Here is a 22,757-nt window from a genome sequence, read left to right as displayed (position 1 = left end):
ACAATGCCTGCACGCTATTGGTCAAAATACTTTTCAATCATTACCTTAAGCAAGCTGAAAATAATAGGAAAACAATGGACATTTTAGGCAATTTTGAAATTCTGGCCAAGACAAAAAAGGACGTATTGTACTTTTATTTGTTACTATATATTTTTTCACAGTATGATTGCAGTAAATCCATTTGTAAGGGAAGCATGAAACATGCAGCGCTAAATTTTTAACATTTAAAGAGATTATTTTAACTGGTAAAACCCGTTGAGCCTTAAATATGTGAAGTTGTTGTCCTTGTTTTCTAGAGTTCATTGTTCAATGAAAGTAATTTCCCAGAAATGACAAACTGCACCTGATGCAAACAAAGTATTATTTAGTTCAATATTTCACTCAAAATACATTTCTATTTAGTATTTACACATTACACATGTACATAAAGCAGGAACATTTATGAGACTAAATAAGTGAAAAATTATTTAAAACCTTCACGTTGTGCTCAAATCTAGTGTCATTCTGCCCAATGGTCATTGCCACAACTTATGTGTGAATCAATATGAAAACTCAAGTTACAGATCAAGAATCATATTACTGAAAAACTTGAGAAAACACAGCATAGGCCTTATCTCAAATGTGCATAAATCCACTGTCTGGTGGACAATTAATGCATCTCTAAATTATTTATGGTAAATGTGAACATCAACGGCTGCTGTGAGACATTTTATACCGATTTAACACAGACTGCATTAAATAGCAAATACAGATATACACACAGTACTGTTGGCACAATACATAAAATGCAAATCAAAAAGTGATCTGAAATCAATATTGGACTTTACAGTAAAGCAAATAACACTGAACCCTGTTAAAACCGAATCCTTATGCAAACCACATGTTCGCTTCATGGCAGTGTATTAAAAATATTCACACTGATGACAGCAAATTGAACCATTTTTCAGAGTATGTTTTGCTTGCTAGGAATAATATTAATAATACATTTGTGCAAACGACTGTGCAAACTATTGTGCAGGAGCTTATTTTGCTCATTTAAATATACTTTCCAAGACCTTCATATTAAAACGATAAATTATCAATACAAAAATACAGTTTTGTTTACTTCAATAGTGTGATGAGAGATTTAAATGACCTTAATAGTGACACGCTTTACAACTGTAATGTAATGTACAAAACTATTTCAAGTCCTACATCTAACCATTATCATAAAACTCGTTCACATTGTACAGAGGTACTGGTTTATAAAAAGACCAAATAGTTTTAACTCCACAGTGGTCATTCAAAAAGAGAAATCAGGAACATAAGAAGAAAAATAACAGATCAGCATTAATGCCAAACCATCTTAAAATGCAAAGCAAAAAGGTTTGAAAGATCTGCAGGTTTCTGTGAGTGTTTATGGGTGACTTTCTACTAGCAGCAGGACTTCTTCTTAGCGTGGCTGTCTACTAGTGACACAGTTTTCTCTTTTTCTCTGTCCTCTTGGTCTTTCAGAACTCTGACAGAGAGGGAGGAAAAAAAAAAAGGTAGCACATCTAACAAGGTACAATACAGGAAAAATAAAACTGTACTCGGGAATAACCTGGCTGTTTATGCAGCTGCATGTGCAATAAACAGATATTACAAATTATTCTGCCAAAAGTCTGTTCACATACTGAAACATATTGTAGTTTCATAAAGTTACTAGAAAAGAAATGTACAATTTTACTACATCACACTCTTTTGTCTTGTAATTTCCAATATTAGATTCTGATTTATATACTTCATATACATTTATTTATGTGTTTACGTGTTTTTCATTTTGTTTTTTAGTTTTAGTATTTTTTTATTCTTCTATCATATTATTATTATTTTTTTTAAATATGAAGAAATATATACATGTATATATAAATATATATACAAATATATATATATGAACAACATATTATATATATATCAGAATCAGAATCAGAATCAGAATGAGCTTTATTGCCAGGTATGTTCACACATACGAGGAATTTGTTTTCGTGACAGAGCTCCGCAGTGCAACATAACAGCGACAGAACAAAAAAACACAATAAGGAATAAAAAATACAAAAAAATACAAATAGGTGGGTAAGGATTGACAATATACAAATTGACAATGTATGGCAGGTATATTAAAAAGAGCATTTATGTATGTACATGTATATTATGTGGAAAAATTGTAACTGTACGCTAAGTATGTGTGTTTGGATAAATAAGTGTATGTCTATATAAATATAAATATAAGTAGTATAGTGTGTTCCATGTATGTACATGTATATTATGTGCAAAAGATTTACGTGTACGCTAAGTATGTGTGTTGGATAAAAAGTGTAGTGTATATAAATATAAATAGTGTAGTGTGTCCCACAGTTATTATCAGCTGTTCATAAGATGGATTGCCTGAGGGAAGAAACTGTTCCTGTGTCTGGTCGTTCTGGTGCTCAGTGCTCTGTAGCGTCGACCAGATGGCAAGAGTTCAAAGAGGGAGTGTGCTGGATGTGAGGGGTCCAGAGTGATTTTAACAGCCCTTTTTCTCACTCTGGATAAGTACAGTTCTTGAATAGATGGGAGGGTTGTACCGATAATTCGCTCAGCAGTCCGGACTACCCTCTGTAGTCTTCTGAGGTCCGATTTAGAAGCTGAGCTGAACCAGACAGTTACTGAAGTGCAGAGGATGGATTCGATGATGGTGGAGTAGAACTGTTTCAGCAGATCCTGTGGCAGGTTAAACTTCCTCAGCTGGCGAAGGAAGTACAACCTCTGCTGGGCCTTTTTCACAATGGAGTCAATGTGAATGTCCCACTTCAGGTCCTGAGAGATAGTGGTGCCCAGGAACCTGAATGACTCCACTGCAGTCACAGTGCTGTTCATGATGGTGAGTGGGGGGAGTGCAGGGGGGTTTCTCCTGAAGTCCACGATCATCTCCACTGTTTTGAGCGTGTTAAGCTCCAGGTTGTTGAGACTGCACCAGACAGCCAGCTCTTTAACCTCCTGTCTGTAAGCAGACTCGTCACCGTCCTGAATGAGGCAGATGAGTGTGGTGTCATCTGCAAACTTCAGGAGCTTGACAGAGGGGTCCTTAGATGTGCAATCGTTAGTGTACAGGGAGAAGAGCAGTGGGGAGAGAACACAGCCCTGGGGAGCTCCGGTGCTGATTGTACGGGTGCTGGATGTGTATTTTCCCAGCCTCACTAGCTGCTGCCTGTCTGTCAGGAAGCTGTTGATCCACTGACAGACGGAGGTGGGCACGGAGAGCTGAGTTAGTTTGGGCAGGAGGAGGTTTGGGATGATCGTGTTGAAGGCAGAGCTGAAGTCCACAAACAGGATCCTCACATAGGTCCCCGGTCTGTCTAGGTGTTGCAGAACATAATGCAGTCCGATGTTTACTGCATCGTCCACAGACCTGTTTGCTCTGTAGGCAAACTGAAGAGGATCCAGCAAGGGTCCAGTGATGTCCTTCAGGTGGGCCAGCACCAGTTTTTCAAATGACTTCATGACTACAGACGTTAGAGCCACAGGCCTGTAGTCATTTAGTCCTGTAATTTTGGATTTCTTTGGGATGGGGATGATGGTGGAGCGTTTGAAGCATGAAGGGACTTCGCACAGCTCCAGCGATCTGTTGAAGATCTTTGTGAAGATGGGGGCCAGCTGGTCAGCACAGGATTTCAGACAGGCTGGTGTAACACAATCTGGGCCTGGTGCTTTTTTCCTTTTCTGCTTCCTGAAGACCTGGCGCACCGCATCCTCGCTGATCTGTATTGCAGGTGTGGGGGAGAGGGGGGATGCAGGAGGTGTGAATGGTGAGAGCGCTTGATTGGAGAGGTGTTCAGGGTGGGTTGCAGGAGTTGTGAGTGGTGTGAACAGTTGTTTGGAGAGGCATTCAGGGTTGGTTGCAGGAGTTGTGAATGGTGAGAGCGGTTGATTGGAGAGGTGATCAGGATGGGTTGCAGGAGCTGTTAATGGTGTGAACGGTTGTGTGGAGAGGCATTCAGGGTTGGTTGCAGGAGCTGTGAATGGTGTGAACGTTTGTTTGGAGAGGCATTCAGGGTTGGTTGCAGGAGTTGTTATTGGTGTGAACGGTTGTGTGGTGAGGTGTTCAGGGCAGGTGATGGGTGTTCTTTCAAACCTGCAGTAAAACTCGTTCAGATCGTCTGCCAGTCGTTGATTTTCCACAGTGCTGGGGGGTGGTGTCTTGTAATTGGTGATCTTCTTTAGGCTTTTCCACACTGATGCGGAGTCGTTCGAAGTGAACTGAGTCCTTATTTTTTCAGAATAATTCCTCTTTGCCACTTTGATCTCCTTTTCCAGTGTGTATTTAGCCTGTTTATACAAGACATTGTCCCCCTTCACGTAAGCATCTTCTTTGGCCTGACGGAGCTGTCTGAGTTTTGCAGTGAACCACGGTTTGTCATTGTTGTAATTTAGTTGAGTCTTGGTAGGAATACACATATCCTCACAGAAACTGATATATGATGTTACCGTCTCTGTGAGTTCGTCCAGATCAGTGGCAGCAGCTTCAAAAACACTCCAATCAGTGAGGTCAAAACAAGATTGTAAATCCTGCTCTGCTTCATTAGTCCATCTTTTTACAGTCCTTAATACAGGTTTAGCTGATTTTAGTTTCTGCCTGTAGGTCGGTATAAGATGAACCAGAAGGTGATCAGAATGTCCCAAAGCTGCTCGTGGAACAGAGTGAAATGCATCCTTTATTGTTGTGTAACAGTGATCCAATATATTACTGTCTCTTGTGGGACAAGTAACATGCTGTCTGTATTTTGGCAGTTCACGGGAGAGATTGGCTTTATTAAAGTCCCCAAGAATGATTAAAACAGAGTCTGGGTGTTGTTGTTCTGTCTCTGTGATCTGCTCAGCGAGTTTCTGTAAAGCTGAGCTCACGTGCGCTTGAGGAGGGATGTAAACACTCACCAGAATGAACGAATGAAACTCCCGCGGCGAATAGAACGGCTTGCAGTTAATGAAGAGCGTTTCGAGATTTGAGCAGCACGTCTTCTTTAACACAGTTACATCTGTACACCACCGTTCACTGATGTAAAAGCATGTCCCGCCGCCGCGCGATTTCCCCGTTGATTCTGCGTCGCGATCCGCTCTAAACAGCTGAAAGTCCGGCAGATGGAGCGCGCTGTCCGGTATGGTGTCATTCAGCCAAGTTTCCGTGAAACACAGAGCAGCAGAGTGGGAGAAATCTTTATTTGTCCGAGAGAGCAGAAGAAGTTCGTCCGTTTTGTTGGGTAGAGAGCGGAGATTTGCCAGATGGATGCTAGGCAACGGCGTTCGAAATCCGCGTTTTCTGAGTCTCACGAGCGCTCCCGCTCGCTTTCCCCGCCTGCGCGTCCTCTTGAAGCGTGTGATCAGCGCAGCCGCTCCGCCGACAAGAATGTCCAGCAAAACATCAGAATAGTCGAAAACCGGTGAAATATCGGGAGATGTGTGTTGCCGAATATCCAGCAATTCGTCCCTGGTGAAACTGATTGCAGGAATATAACTAAAGACAGGACAAACTAACAAAAACACAAAAACAACTGCAGAGCACGTCACGGAGGCAGCCATCCTGTATCGGCGCCACTTCTAATATATATATTAAATATATATATTATTTTTTTTTTTTTTTTTGTAGTCAAAAATCTGGCATGGATGTATTCAAAACCACTCTTCTGTGTACTTATTTATTTTTTTACTTAATAACCTCTTACCTTGCCATATGAATCATGGACTCTGTCACATTGTTGCTTGAAAAAGCGCTGCACTCATAGAAAATCAATTGAAAGTCCTGAAAGAGTGAAAAGAAATGGCAAAATAAGATACTTTTTGAGTAATACTTTATGCCTTTCAGTGTGGTTCTTTATCTGGTGAGTTCATGCAACAGTAACTGACAGGAAGCCTCTCATTCATCTTCATTGAGACAGGACAAAGGACTTCCTCACATGCACCTCACGGCCGAATACACATTCAGCTCTGAATCAGTCTTTAACTTGTCTGTTTCAAGACCTCCATGCTAAAAATGTTTAATGGTGATCCATTAGTGCCACTCCAGGACCTACATTCACTCACCTTGGCTAATTTCTCTGCCACTCCCAGTGGAACCTCTCTCTGCCCATCTAGATCGGTCTTGTTCCCCAGGAGCATGATGGGAATGTCCTCACCTGCTCCCTCCTGTAGATAAACACTTCTCATTAAAACTGCCTTACCACAATGGTGATACAGCTGACTTGCTTGAAATAAACATTTTATTGCATTTCTGTTGTCTGTTTATTGATTTCATTATACACACTGATGTTCAAAAGGTTGGAGTTGATAAGATTTGTTAATCTTTTTTGAAAAAGTCACTTATATTACCAAAGGCTGTATTTATTTAATAAAAGGATTTCTTAAAGGGGTCGTATGATGCGATTTCAATTATTCCTTTCTCTTTGGAGTGTTACAAGCTCTTGGTGCATGAAGAAGATCTGTAAAGCTGCAAAGACTAAAGTCTCATATGACCCCATTAAACTGTTTAAAACTGACAATTAATAAAAGTATAAAAAAATTAATACTTACGTACGTACTGACCCCGAACTTTTGAACCTAGGACTTTCATTATCTATTTTATTAACAAATTCCTTTTCTTTAGGCCAGTATGCCAACAGCAAATTTACATAAAAGCCTGTTGAAAGTTACACTTCTACCACTAATAATAATAATAATTAAAAATGTGTGTTAACCAATTGTTACTTGTTATTACCAACTGGAAGCAAGTAGTATTTATTATTCAAGCGGAAGCGTCGTGTTTAAATCTAAAGCTGGACAAAATATTTTCTTACACTGTATTTCATGAATATTTCAATCAATTCCCCAAAGGTGTATGTGTACGTAAGTATTAATATTATAATCTTTTACCCAAAAGAAAGTGGATATGAATCACTCACCTGCACGCTGGCCAGCCAATGCCTCACTGCTGTGAAAGTCTGCTCATTAGTGATGTCATACACCACTACCACCCCATCGGCCTTGCGAAAAAACTGCTTGGTGATGCTGCGATACCTGTCGGCAGATCCCCACAATAAAGGTCCTTAGCATTCACTTATTTTTGCAGTTAAAAGATGCAATGGAGCGACTAATTAACAATTAGGTCTTACATACTGATTATAATTGATTAGGACTGTTAACAGAAAAATAAACATATTTGAAAAAAAAATCTATAAAACACAACTCGCCTCTCCTGTCCTGCTGTGTCCCACATTTGCAAGGCTACCTGGCTTTTGTCTACTGTAAGAATCTTCACACTGTAGTCAATACCTGCACACATCATGTTTTTTTACCATGGTATACTTTTGTATAGAAATAGTCTTGAGTGCTTTAAATGTTAAAATCCGAAGTCAGCAAAACCTCAATGTTGTGTGAGACTTATAATGGTTAAACAGTGTTACTGTCATCAGCATGTGGACAATTAACAGACCCAACAACATGGTGTCAAATTGTGAAACAAGCTGTGGACTCACACCCAAAGACATGGTTTTGGAGCAGCATGATGGTAAGTAGATGGCAGAATTTTCAGTTTGGGTAAGCAAGTGACTTAAAATTGATGCTATTTAGGTTAAATAAATAAAAATACCCCTGGACACTAGTAAAAATCTGAAAGGAGGCCACTTACCTACAGTAGCACATGTACCAGAGTGGAAACAGTTGTCACAGAAGCGACGTAGAAGAGATGTTTTTCCCACACTAGAATTCCCCACCAGAATTATCTTAAAGAGACGATCTGGACCTGAACAGGCCTCTTCCACCTGGGGAAAAAAAAGACACCACAGTTAATGAAAAGGGGAAGAATGCCGGGTCCATGTGAACCAAAAAACCTGTTAAACATTTTTGATGTTATTCTAAAGAACTTTATTACACTATAAAGAACCTTTTGTGCAATGGAAATGTTCCATGGATGTTAAAGGTTCCTCATAAAGAACCTTTATTTTGTGGAGTATACTCATTTTGAAACCTTAACGGATGTCTGAGGTTCAGACCAAATCAAGCTGTTTTCTCACCGACTGGACGGTCTCTTTGCCCACAGGCCGTCCTCTGGGAGAGTTGGGTGTGGGTGCGACTCCTGGAGGGGGTGAAACAGAGGTCGGAGTGCTGGTTATGGGGTAAATATTGCAAATCCGGAGGTCCATGCCCTCTTCCAACTCCTCACTCCAATCTCTGAGATGGGCTTGATAACCCTGCTGAAGGACTTGAGGAAGATGGTCCTCCTCGATGGAGATGATCTTCCGGAGCTGTTGTTCTGAAGGAGGTCGTCCATCTACCATGTCCTCCAGGTCCATGCTGTGCCCATTTACCCCAATCACGTTCTTCCACTTAGATTGTGGCAGAACCTCTTCATCGTCATCACTGGAGAAAACAACATCCACATGTATGCTGATTTATTCACTAAAATGACATCAGCAATACGGAGCACTACCTCTTTTTGATCACTCAAATTATAAATATCAAGAAAAAATCTTAATGATGTCTTCACAATAAGCTTTGATTAAACTCAAGTCTAAAATGACTAGCTCTTTTATCTTAGGAAGTCAGATCCTTTTTCATTTTGCAAATCCACTGTATATTTTCATCTTGAGTACTTTTCATCTTGAGTTCATTTAAGAGCCATACCTCTTAAATGAATGCTTCCGCTCAGACTGCTTCATAGTAATTGGCCCAGGCCTCTGTTTCCATGAGAGTTTTGCTACAGAAGTATTTGGTTTCTGAAAGACAGCAAACAATGACTTGAAATTATCAAAATGCAGGATAAGTACAATGTCTAATATAACATTGATATGAACCTACTTGATAGCACATGTCTCTTTCATCTCGTAAGTGTTTGTTCATTTCCCTAGGAGGAATGAAACAGAAAACATGAAATCTGGCCCAAACATAAAGACCCACCCCCTCACTGATGGTTATATCTTACCTTAGCAAATCAAGCTGCTTGAGAAGACTTGCCCTCTCTCTTTGCAAGCTTTCTGTAACCCTATGAATCTCCCTGAAAAAAAAAATAATGATGATAGATAGATAAGATAGTTTTTTTATGTAAGGTTTTAAATGTAATGCATAATAAACTGTGATATACAAGTGCATCTCAATAATTTATTTCAGTAATTCAGCTCAAATTGTGAAACTCATGTATTAAATAAATTCAATGCACAGAGACTGAACTAGTTTAAGTCTTTGGTTCATTTGTTATGATTTTGGCTCACATTTAACAAAAACCCACCAATTCTCAACAAATTAGAATATGGTGACATGCCAATCAGCTAATCAACTCAAAACACCTGCAAATGTTTCCTGGACCTTCAAAATGGTTTCTCAGTTTGGTTCACTAGGCTGCACAATCATGGGGAAGACTGCTGATCTGACAGTTGTCCAGAAGACAATCATTGACACCCTTCGCAAGGAGGGTAAGCCACAAACATTCATTGCCAAAGAAGCTGGCTGTTCACAGAGTGCTGTATCCTAGCATGTTAACAGAAAGTTGAGAGGAAGGATTATTAGAAGTGTGGGAGAAAAAGATGCACAACCAACCGAGATAACTGCAGCCTTATGAGGATTGTCAAGCAAAATCAATTCAAGAATTTGAGTGAACTTCACAAGGAATGAACTGAGGCTGGGGTCAAGGCATCAAGAGTCACCACACACAGACGTGTCAAGGAATTTGCTGAACCACAGAAAACATCAGAGGAGTCTTACCTGGGCTAAGAAGAAGAAGAACTGGACTGTTGCCCAATGGTCCAAAGTCCTCTTTTCAGATGAGAGCAAGTTTTCTATTTCATTTGGAAACCAAGGTCCTAGAGTCTGGAGGAAGGGTGGAGAAGCTTATAGCCCAAGTTGCTAGAAGTCCAGTGTTAAGTTTCCACAGTCTGTGATGATTTGGGGTGCAATGTCATCTGCTGGTGTTGGTCCATTGTGTGTTTTGAAAACCAAAGTCACTGCACCCATTTACCAAGATATTTTGGAGCACTTCATGCTTCCTTCTGCTGACCAGCTTTTTGAAGACGCTGATTTAATTTTCCAGCAGGACTTTGCACCTGCTGACACGGCCAAAAGCACCAAAAGTTGGTTAAAAGACCATGGTGTTGGTGTGCTTGACTGGCCAGCAAACTCACCAGACCTGAACCCCAGAGAGAATCTATGAGGTATTGTCAAGAGGAAAACGAGAAACAAGAGACCAAAAAATGCAGACGAGCTGAAGGCCACTGTCAAAGAAACCTGGGCTTCAATACCACCTCAGCAGTGCAACAAACTGATCACCTCCATGCCACGCTGAAATGAGACAGTAATTAAAGCAAAAGGAGCCTCTACCAAGTATTGCGTACATGTACAGTAAATTAACATCCAGAAGGCCGACAATTCACTAAAAACGTTCTTTTTTTTATGGTCTAATGAAGTATTTTAATTAGTTGAGAGTGAATTGGTGGGTTTTTGTTAAATGTGAGCAAAAATCATCACAATTAAAAGAACCAAAGACTTAAACTGCTTCAGTCTGTGTGCATTAAATGTATTTAATACACAAGTTTCACAAGTTGAATTACTGAAATTAAAGAACTTTTTCATGACATTCTAATTTATTAAGATGCACCTGTATTTATCAGCTTATGATGATTTCAATAAATATATAATTGTAATGTACAGTAACATCATCGTAACAACAGCAATGAGAATCAGGGAGAAATAATGAAAAATAAATTAGACAATAATCACAATTACACACAAAAAAATTTAGGGAATGACAAAAAAAAAAAAAAAAAAAAAAAAAATATATATATATATATATATATATATATATATAACTATATTATATATAGTTATATATATATATATATATATATATATATATATATATATATTTATTTATTTCTGTGTGATATTTGACCCTGATATGCTTTGAATGCAGTGAGTGTACAAATATTTTATTTAAAATGTCAATAGAGCATATTATTATATTATATTCTAAAAAACTTATTCTGTTTTGAATTTAATTTTACTATATTGGATATAGCACATAGCAGCATAACACTAAATGTCATCTCATCCTCACATCTCTCTCTCCTCATGCAGACGTGAGGACATTTCCTGCAGCAGCATGAGTTGCTCCTGAGCCAGACTCAGCTCCTGGGTGGTGTTGTCCAGCTCACAGCTCAAGTCCTCATTACACTTCTTCAGTTTGACGTTCTCCACGGCCGTCTCCTGCTGCTCGCTGTGCAGCTCTCGACACTGACGCTCCAGCTGATGGACAAACACACATGTAAAAAAGGAAACAATCAAGCTTAAGCTATCATAAACATAAATGAAGAACAAGAAGCTCTTTAAAAACTAATTGTGCTGGATAACCAGATATGATGGCTGTTTATATGCACACCACTATTAAGAAATTGGAAGGATAACCTTGGAAGTGTTTATGTGAATGGTTGGATGGGACATTGTGGGAGGAATGGATTGATAAGAAAGCTCTTACACTCATGCTTTTCAACACAGCTATGCTGCTAAATACAGACACAAAATAGGACACAATCCCACGTCTATGAACAAACATACTGTACCACACTTCAGCTCCTCACAGCAGAAAAGAAGTTTTGCTTGCTTTTGCACACAGTTGCATTGCAGCAAAGAGCACAATAACGGAACTAATTGCCAATGCAAAGAAAAGAAAATTAAGCTTGTAAAGATGCAGGCAAAGGAAGCATTACAACTTTGTTACTTTCGGTTCATTCATTAGCACTGAAAGGCCTTGCTGGGTTTTGTCTATTTTTGTGTGCATCAGCACTGTCAGATGTGGTTTTCTGAAAGTTGAACACAAATTGCCAGCAAATGATCAAAGAATCTGGGAAAAATACTTCTGAGCATTAAGACTCGTACAGTATTTAAATCAAAGTACTTAAAATGTAGATGTTAGTTTGTTCTTGAGTTCAAATTACAGCCTTTCCTTGACCTTTCATTAGGATTAAAGCTCTTATAGAAAATGATATCACTCTTTGTAAAATTCTTAAAATATAAAAAAAAATAATAATAATAATTAAAAACATTTACTGCAGTTGTTTTTTTTTTCCTTAGATGTATTTATTCTATATAAAATGAAATATTTAAATAGTGAATAGATGTGCAATGTCTTCATAAATATTACTAGTTAAACTGGTTTAGTGACAAGCAAAAGAATTTGTTGTGACCCACCCGTTTCTGTTTGTTAGAAAGCATTTCCAGCTCTTTCTCTTTAGCGGAAAGCTGATGCTCCATGTCCTGACTGCGAGACAAGAACCGCTCAGAATCCTAGAGAACATACAGTTCACATGACCCATACGATTTACCATAGTACATAGTAAAGCCCTGTTCACACCAAGAACAATAACTATAAAGACAACAATATTAGCGTCCACACCAGCAGACAATATGTTCTGTTTATTCTAAGCGCACGCTCATCAGGGGAAGTCGTGGCCTAATGGTTAGAGAGTCGGACTCCCAATCGAAAGGTTGTGAGTTTGAGTCCCGGGCCGGCAGGAATTGTGGGTGGGGGGAGTGCATGTACAGTTCTCTCTCCACCTTCAATAACATGACTTAGGTGCCCTTGAGCAAGGCATCGAACCCCCAACTGCTCCCCGGGCGCCGCAGCATAAATGGCTGCCCACTGCTCCGGGTGTGTGCTCACAGTGTGTGTGTGTGTGTGTTCACTGCTCTGTGTGTGTGCATTTCGGATGGGTTAAATGCAGAGCACAAATTCTGAGTATGGGTCACCATACTTGGCTGAATGTCACTTCACTTCACTTCACTTCATCTGTCGCTTTAAATTCTCAAGCTCGTAATAGCAGATTGGGTGTCAGTGTGTGTATCAATCATAAGCTGGAAAAAATCTTTCTGAAACTGTTTCCAAAGATTACATTTCTCTGTGCATTTATCGTTATAGCTGTGGTGTGGTGCTATTCTTTAATATTGAGAACGATTTTTAGAACTATATCGTTATCTTTATAGTTATCATCCTTGGTGTTTCTACTATAAACATAACTTCATTTGAGATTGCCAGTCTAACAGCCCTTTTATCTCTACATACTGTATGACTTTCAATGAAAGTCTATGAGACTGTTTTTTTTTTAAATGACCAATTTGAGTAATTAATAAGTAATAACTGTTTCACCTCTAATAGTATCCTCTCCTTTTCATTCTTGATCTGTTGCTCCATTTCTTCATACAGCCTCTGGATTTCATCATCATGTGTCGCCACTTTCCTGTGAAAGACGTCATGATCACTCAAAAATCTTGTAAGTCACTTAGTCATATGAAAGAAATATTTATTGGTTATATGGAACAGATGTCATTCAAAAGGCATTTTCAGCTCAGCTTTCAGCAGATCTTTCAAAGATACATCTTTAAAAGCCACAACAGACATGACTATCAAGCCTCAGTACAGGCTCTCCATTGTGATAAAAAGAGAATAAATGTGGTATAAATTAAAGGGATCAATATATTTGAAAACGAGTGATACTCATAATCATGCGAGCATGCATTAAACATTATTTACTTTTTTCATTTGAATGTTTAAGGGAAAAATATTTCCTAATATATACTTTAATGGTTGACTGAATACTGTCAACTCACCACTCAACACCAAAATCTTACCTTTGCTGATGCTCAGAAAATCCACTTTTGAGCATAGTACAAGCCAACTATGTTACCAATTATACAGTCAGCTCAGCTGTGAAAATCTCATGCAAAAGCCAGGTTTCCTAGTCCTTGCATCACATATGTCCCTTGAGTCTTTATAGTCATGATATGTGACTGTCAAGTCAACCAACATGGGATTCATATAGTGGGCTGTACCTCAAAATATATGAATGTCACCAAGTAGATAACAATAAAATGCTCTCTACCATAAATTTCGAATGTATCTTTGCTAAATTAAAATATATAAATACATAAATAATATCTTACTGACCTAAATGTCTAAATACTGTACTAAACATAGTTTACAAAAGTAACATCCCTTTAAAATGCATGCTCAAATTCTGAAAGGAATAACAGTGCTTAATTGACATCTGACCTTTTAAGGGCCGTCTCCATCTCTTTCTTCTCCTGGTTGGCCTCTTTGATCTGATAAGTGACCCTGGCAAGGAACTCCTCAAAATTGGACAGAAGGTGAGGTTCGTCTCTTCTGAGCTGCACCCAAAGACTCCGCACCTCTCTTGGCCTGAGACGTCACAACACGCTTACTGCATCATTTATCTCACCAAATTCTTAAAAATGACAAAACCATGAGTTTGCAATGTGTTTTACCTTTATATGACCAAGTTTTATCTATTATACAGTAGATCCCACTTCACAAAAAAATTTGCTTCACTGTAAAAAAATATTATAAATGTACAAAGGCCACAGTCAGATCAATACTAAAAAAAAAGAAAAAGGTTTTCAATACAGTAACCTTCGTCTTGGAAATGAATTCTGAAACATAAAGGTAAAGTAAAGTAAAGTAATGTAAGTAAAGACATTCACAGTCTTTCCTGTTGCAGAAAAAACAGCTCATACTAGCAATAGGTCTCCTGGAAGGATATCAAAATTACATCATGATTTTGTGGAACTACAGTAAAAAAATATAGTTCTCCTTTTATCGAACAGCAAAATGAAGCTGACTGTATGAGATGCAATCAGAATCTAATCCAAACTGTCAGCTTCCCTTCGAAAAAGCAATAAGCATACACAAAGATTACAATCAGTCAGAAGGATGAACTTTTATAATTGATGTCTTCCACCATCACCGTTTGCCTTTTAGGAGTGGCGGTAGTTTGTTGGAAGTGCATCCGGTCATGTGTTACAAAAATGCACCATTTGGTCAATAAGAAGACAAGAATAGACCTTTATTAACATCCCTTGTTCTTATCAAAGGTATCATGTCTTTCTTTGGGAATGTGCTGTCTCTATTTATTTATTTATTTATTTGATGCGAAGGCTATTTTCATGGCAAACTCAAAGTAGATATTAAAATTATCATAATAACAACAAAACTTTAATACATAAAGAAAATTATATATAACAATAAAAAAAGAAAAAAAAAATATATAAAATCATTTTTAATCTATTTCAGAAATGTATACACTAGCTGGAATATTCTTGCATGGAAGTGCACTATGAACTATGCTACAACCATGAATATTAATTTAAATAACTCTCACTCTTCAAAGATGTTGCTTGCCCCCAGGTTCTCCATTAGCATGCAGAAGTGTTGCTCCTCGTCATCGTCTCCCCTGCCGTGTCGCTCCTCCCATTGGCTCTCGTAGAGCACTTCTGGAGTCTTTACTAACACTGGCTCCTCATCTGTATGTGGATCTACTGACACCACACCTGGACCAAACATAAATTCACCTGAATGGGAGACATAAATACATTAGCACACTTTTGAAGGATACAGACAGCCACAACATATAATATCAATCAGATGTTTCAATAATCGAAAACACACCCACACACATTATATATACAGCATATAGGGACAAAGACGAGGCGTCAAATTACATTTACAAAAAAATACATTTAAAGGTGTATTATACTTAAAAAAAATTTGATGCTGGAATTAATCTTTTTCATCATTGACCCGAAAAAAATATAATATATATATGATTTGATTTTTTACTGAATGCTGTATAGATTTAAATGCAAACACACTAAAGCCGGAAGAGAACTCCTCAAGGGTCAGATAACCATTGCCATCTGCGTCCAGAGTGTCAAAGACGTTCTCAAGTTCCTCAGCACTCAGCGGAAGCTCTCCATTTAATCTCTGCAACACATGACAAATGATACAGGCATGTTATGAAAAGCATAATGCATTTTGCATCACCTGAAAATAAGCAAATTAAGAGTATACTGTAAATAAAAACAGATAACCAAACTCGACCACACATTCTTATAACCAGGTTATTTGTATCTCATGAGTAAGGTCTCAAACTAAGTCACATTTGACAACTTTAATAATCATCAGACAGGCTGTCGATTTCAGTGATCAACCCAGTTAACACACAGTAAGAACGCTACTATTCCTAGAGAGCAAAAAACACACCCTATGTGGGAACCTGGCACACTTTTGCTCAGATATGCCCTGGGATCAGATGTCCCATAAAACACTACATAAAATTCTCAGTGTGACTTTAGTATGGACTTTTTCTGTACTTGTAAAAGTCAGTTGTAAATGCTGATGATGGACGTGTGAAAACAGTTGCGTAAAAATGAGCACAAACTGCGAGCCATCACCCAGTTCCTCCGGTAAACCAAAGTGACAGCTTCTAAAAACAGCAATAAAACTCCTCCTGTGGCTTTTTTGTCGGCCTGAAGGTTTAGAAAACGCTGCTCTTTGAAACCCCAGTAGTGTTGTCAGCGTTTTCTGCAAGACCAACATGTGGTGGTGCCATGATGCAAGTTACTTTGCCAAGCACATAAATGTTTTGTCACAGTCTTCACGATAGCATATACACAATCATTTAACAGAAAGATTTAAATACGTTTGGGTTTGTGGGGTTTATTTAATCCAAATGGGTTGAAATAACAAAAAGGCATAATTTAAATAAAGATGAGGAACCGATGTTTATTAATGCTTTTTCCATAGACACTGGATCAAACGTGTGATGCCTTTGAAAAAAGCTCTTCAGAGCAAGGCCAGAGAGCCAGACTTCAAAGAAAACATATGCAATGAATGGAAAATCTAAGAGGTGATCGAATCTGCACAATAATACAACTGAAGGGGTGGTTTCAAAACGCCCACCACAATTTCAGGATGGTATCCCAAGCTCCTACGTTTTTGACATGCTGCAATTTCAAATTTCATTTAAATCAACCACATTGAGTAGAGATTAATAGATCTAACATACTATGACCAATAAGTGGAACAGAAAATATAAAAAAATAATAATAAAAATATGGCAGTGGTACCGTGGTACAATGATCTGATGCCACATCATGGTATTTGATAAAAGTATTTGAGAGATACTGAATGATTACTGAAATAATTTACAGTGGTATTTACATGAATACTACAAAAGTCCAAGAAAGAAAAACAGACAAAAAAACTAGTGCTGGGCGACAATTAAAATGTTTAAGCGCAATTAATCGCATAGTTTTTTTGCGATTAATCGCAAATAATCACATTGTAATGCACAAAATTCAATAATGAATTCAAAAGTAGTTGGATGAATGAAACTCTTTTTTCAGTGTATAGAAGCATGTTGTACTAACATTCCTTTTCAAAAGAAATTGACAATTAGATATTTAACAAACTATGACTGTAATTGGGTTTCTTTGTAAGTTAATTACGTTATCCAGATTGCTGCTTGTCTTCATTTGTAAGTAAACAATTTATTTACTAATAAAACTCCAGGCCTAATTTGAAATCACATGGACGCCCTTCCCAACATCCTTACCTGCATGTCCCGTCGTGTAATGAAGCCTTTGCCCTCGATGTCACAAATCTGGAAGAACTCTCTGGTCTTCTCAAGCACAGCACTGCAGTCGCTGTCACTCTGCGTCCCCTGTCTGTCTTCTCCTCTACGACGGGACGCCCGGTCCACCTTGGAGCCACAGGTGCTGGAGAAAGATGCCATGCCGTCCATGTGTGTGTGTGTTTGTGTGTGCATACTGTATGCATGTGCGCGCAATCTCCACTCTCCTCACATGGGTCAGCCCTTGACAGAAGAGAAGAGAGAACAAAGCTTTTGAGTTACACCACATCACATCCTCTTAGAGGGCCGCTGAGTGCCATCTCTTAGCAACCACCTCTTTAATTAGAGAACGAGAGCACTGAGATTGGTGCAGAAAAACAAATAGCATAAAAAAAGGGAGGAAGATAGAGAAAGAATCAAGGTGAATATTCAGAAAGTTTATTTGAGTACAGATGGTCATAATGTCCATTTTCTAAATTCAGAGAAAGGAGCATCGCATTTACAACGCATTATGTGTGTCATAACTCAATCACACTTAAACAGTTAATGATATAAAAGAGGGGAAACCACAGAGGAATCTGCTTTCAATTGCCAGAGACCTGTGACAAAGGAGACTCTGAAGTTATTGGATTTACTTATTATAAAATAATATTATTTAAATACACAGGATATATACTTCTAAAGTTAGGGGTCAGTATTTTTTATTTCTTTTCATGAAGACAACACTTTTATTCAGCAAAAATGCATTAAACTGATCAAAAGTGGCAATAAGAATTTGCTAAATTCTAATAAATGCTGTTCTTTTGAGCTACAAAAAACTACATCAAAAAGCTACATCAAAAAAATATTAATCAAAAACAAATCCTGGGGGAAAAAAAGTTTCATGTTTTCCATAAAGATATTAAGTTATTTACAATTTACAATATTGATGATAATAAGAAATATCATACGATTTTGAAAGATCATGTGACAGTGAAGAATGGAGTAAAGGCTGCTAAAAAGTCTGTTTTGCATTTGCAGGAATAAATTACATTTAAATATATATTAAAAAAGAAAACAGTTCTTTGAAATTGTAGTAATATTCCACAACCTTGCTTTTTTTTTGTTTTTTTTACATATGTGGAATCAGTGTAGCATAAGAACTTGTGAACATAAGAAACGTCTTTCAAAAACAAAAAATGGAGTGTTTTAGGTGTTTCTATGTAGTTTTTTGTTGCCATGCTGTTGTTTACTGGACCAAGTCACATAATTCCACCTCGATATGATTTTCTGGGTCTTGTACCATGACAGTGGCTAAACAAACTCAGGATTACAGGATTAGTTTCGAGTTGACAAAATCAAACCAATCCAATCCAGCTTTGTTGGTACCATGAAAGTGATCAAGCTTACTTCTACTGCATATTATCTATCTATCTATCTATCTATCTATACACACACACATATATATATATATATATATATATAAAATGTAGATATTTTTATATAATAATTATTATTAATTAATTTAATTATTTATTATTAATTATTATTAAACTAAAATGGCATAGTGGTTAAAGTGGTGTCCTTTTGCATCTCTAAATCTTAGCAACTCTAGTGGGTTCTTAGTCTAAGAAGATTGGTATGGTGTTTTGAGGCAAAATAAAGAAAGCAGATTAAAAAAAAAGATATAAATTTATGATAATGATTGCACCTCTGGGTTTCTCGGCAGACGTGTCGATTAAAACTTTTGTTTGCCTGTCATAACAGTCTGAATATGTACATTATTGATTTCCTTTGTCTAACAAGAAACATCAACCTTACTTTGCATTTCTGCTGCACAAAAGTAATTTCAAAGTTTATAGCCCACAGAGCATCACATCTCACTGACAACTTTTCTATGACAGCTTCTTGATTGCCTACAAAGTGAGTGTGCTGTAATATTGCAGGTTAGGTTTTTGAAGGCAGTCAGGCATATCCTACAATTATGTCTGTGTGTAAAAATGTGTTTAGCAAGCAAAAATGTTTCTATGCTTTTCACATTTTTTAAGTGTTCAAAGACTCATGATAAGTTATCTAGGTTTCTGAACATTTGTTTTTCCAATAAACTGTCACACAAGCAGTGAAACAGTCCTTTATTTTGAAAAGCATTATATATATATATATATATATATATATATATATATATATATATATAGTAGTAATTGACATTATATATATATAAGTAATTGACTATTGTTTAATTTTAGTCCATTAACAGTAAAGATATATTAAATAATATTTCTGTGCCTGTACAGTGTACTTTTGTACTTGTATTTCTTAAGCACTATATATATTTAGTAAAAACGACTTCTTGATGGCTTCTAAGTAAAAACTGATGTCAGGCCTCTCCCAAACTTTTAAAAAGGAATTCTATGGCTAAATCAACCCCTACAAACTAGTTGAGGTATTTACGTACATCTGAATTTCATCAGGGTCTTTTTGGGGGAAAAAACACATATGGACAGGCAAAAAGCAATAAGTCCTCGGCTGCTGAGAATAGCAGAAACTAGGGGACTGGAACACTGAAATGCACATCTCTCTTATTTAGTGGAACACAGATGTTATTTGTGCAGTGACCACAAGTTAAAAGTTGATGGGATTGATGGGAGCGGACAAGCCATGCCACATACACGAGTGTGGTGATGGCCATTTCCTCTGGGTATTGACCAGGAAAGCCATGTTTGCTGTTTCAAACTTCTGAGTGTAGGGGCACAGAATTTAATAAATGAATTTAATAGGAAAATACAAAAAGTAAATTGACCCAAGCTAAGCCTCCCTGAGTGAACTTCTTCAATATCACTACTGCTTTGCATGAAAACTTTTATCTATGTTGCCATATTAATAAAGATAACAACGTAGTGTGCCATGAGGTTCAAAATGTTTCAGTGCATGGACAGAGACTAACTAGCTTCACTTAAATATCATATCTAAGAAATTTTTGGAAAAGCCTTTTTACAAAAAGACACCATTTGCACTTCTGAAACAGACAACACTTTTATAACTAGACAATTCAAAGTGTATTTGATCTGACAAAGTATTGTTTTGACTGACAAGAATTCGTTTGGATTTCTACTTGATAAAATTTTGTATCCAACGTATTACAGCAAAACGCATGACATCATTGAGTAATAAATTTATGCATTTAGCAGACGCTTTTATCCAAAGCGACTTGCAGTGCATTCAGGCTACCAGTTTTTACCTAATATACAAACATATAGGTACATGTATGAAATTGGCATTTGTTTTATGCAAAACAACATACAGTACATTTGAGGTATGCATTTAACCGTACAGGCTCCATGATCACCACTGTCCTGTGACCCAAGAGCAGATGGTTCGGAGAATTATTGAATATCTTTACCTGTAAACCTAAAGAAACAGCATTTGTGATTCTTAGGTTTAGCAAAAACAATCCACATACTGTACAGTAGTTTGTGTGTCATGTAGATTCAACAAAGTTCTGACACTATGCAAACATTTAGTTTTATCAAAACTCAAATGGAAAACATTTCTTGCCAGTCCAGTTAGACACACTACTGCTCTGCTCAGTGAATTAACTCTTGAATAGTTTCTACATTTAGAAGAGAACAAAACAATTGTCGTTCTACTAAATAAAATGAAACGTAATGTCAGGGACAAAGACAAGGCAATGCACTTTCAAAGATGGACTATAGTGAAAAGCAACGTCATGTAAGTTACTACATGAAAACAATATGCAACTCTACAAGCAGCTGATGAAAACAGGAACACTTGTTTCCTCCTCACAGTAAGATATTCCTTCTCACACTTTCTTTCACACTTCCTGTTCGAAATTGGCAAAGCACGAAACGGAAATGGTCAAGTTAGACAGATCAAGGTAAAAAAACAAAACAAAAAAAAAAAACCTTTTCTGTACCTTTAAACAGGCAGCCGCTGATTATACTTCATAAGTCCATCCACGAAGCGACAATCTCCTGTTGAAAAGTACTGTTAAGAGTGAAACTTTCCACAATTTGACACGGAGTACAGACAGTTTCAGCCAACAACAACTGAAACTGATGTTTAATTGAACGCCCCGAAGATTGTGAAACTGAAGCTGAGCGCGTTATGTATTGGGGACTACAGAGAGCTGCAGACAACTATGAGCAAACACTCACTTCTGCGCGCTCACGGGGAGGGACTCGCGTCCACGTGTTTCTATAGCAACAGAAGAAGGCACGCGGAAGTTAATACTTACCATGAGACGAGTCATTTATATACTACTGCTCCTACTACTAATAATTACTTGCCATCTGCTTGTTTTTAGTATTTTAGTTTAAAAGAAGCAGGAAGTCACACACACACACACACACACACACACACACACACACACACACACACACACACATTCTAATATACACTGCAGTTCAAATGTTTGAGATCAGAAAGATTTTTAATATTTTTCAGTGGAGTCTCTTCTGCTCATCAAGGTTGTATTTATTGGATAAAAAAAATACAGAGAAAAAAAACCCCGTAATATTGTGAAATCTTGTTGCAATTTCTAATTTGGTTTCTTTCTGTAATAAAGACTAGTCAACATTTGAAGTGGATCAAAACCTTTCATCAAAATTGTCCTAACATCTGAAACCAAAATGTGTTTCTTTCTTAGGACAACTAAATTAACTTTTTTTTTTTATCCACTTCAAAATATGATTTATTTCTATGAAGCAGCACTGAAGTTTCATCAGACATTTGGCTCCTCCAGTCTTCAGTGTCGCATGATCCTCCAGAAATCAATCTAATATGTTGATTTATTATCAGTGTTGAAACTGTTGTGCTGCTTAATATTTTTTTGGAACCTGTGATACTTTTTTCTTAGAATTTTTGATGTATAAAAATGTAAAAAGAACAGTATTTATTCAAAACAGAAAACCTTTCTAACAATATGTCTGTACTGTCACTTCTATAAAATATTTTAAAAGTCACTGAATTAAAGTTTTAATTTATTTAAAAAATAGTATTTTAAAAAGCATAATTTATTCTTTTTCTGTATTTTTGAAACAATACTTAAACATTAGAATATTCTTTAAAAAAAAAAAAAGACACATGAAACCTTTTAACTCCAAACCAGTAATCTATTGCCACCTAGAGTTTTTAAAGCAGATTCTCGAGTCCAGGCACTCAGCTGACACAAATATTTTATATTTTATACACATATGGCGGTATTAAGGGCTGAGCTAATATTTTAATATTGTAATTGAGAAATGTCAATTATTTATGTTTTACAGAGGCTGTGTTACTAGTTGGCCCTGGCAGTTTGGACTCCACAGTCATGTTTATGCA

The 22,757-nt window shown here is 37.2% G+C and overlaps 1 protein-coding gene across 1 annotated transcript; it reads right to left on the bottom strand.

Moving 5' to 3' along the window:
- Positions 1-1,347: 1,347 nt before the first annotated feature.
- LOC132101658 (EF-hand calcium-binding domain-containing protein 4B-like) lies at positions 1,348-21,617 on the bottom strand. Its single transcript, XM_059506765.1, has 18 exons — positions 21,352-21,617; positions 17,421-17,681; positions 15,676-15,787; positions 15,186-15,375; positions 14,060-14,206; positions 13,157-13,247; positions 12,202-12,297; positions 11,072-11,259; positions 8,948-9,019; positions 8,824-8,869; positions 8,650-8,741; positions 8,040-8,385; positions 7,655-7,787; positions 7,218-7,299; positions 6,930-7,044; positions 6,076-6,177; positions 5,718-5,794; positions 1,348-1,498 (listed from the first exon to the last, which is right to left on the bottom strand). The coding sequence occupies exons 2-18, from the start codon at positions 17,631-17,633 to the stop codon at positions 1,414-1,416; spliced, it is 2,187 nt and encodes a 728-aa protein (XP_059362748.1). The 5' UTR covers positions 17,634-17,681; positions 21,352-21,617; the 3' UTR covers positions 1,348-1,413.
- Between the last annotated feature and the right edge of the window lie 1,140 nt (positions 21,618-22,757).

This window comes from Carassius carassius, chromosome 23 (genome assembly GCF_963082965.1).
Source record: "Carassius carassius chromosome 23, fCarCar2.1, whole genome shotgun sequence".
Taxonomy (NCBI): Eukaryota; Metazoa; Chordata; class Actinopteri; order Cypriniformes; family Cyprinidae; genus Carassius; species Carassius carassius.
This window is presented reverse-complemented; position numbering and strand designations above follow the sequence as displayed.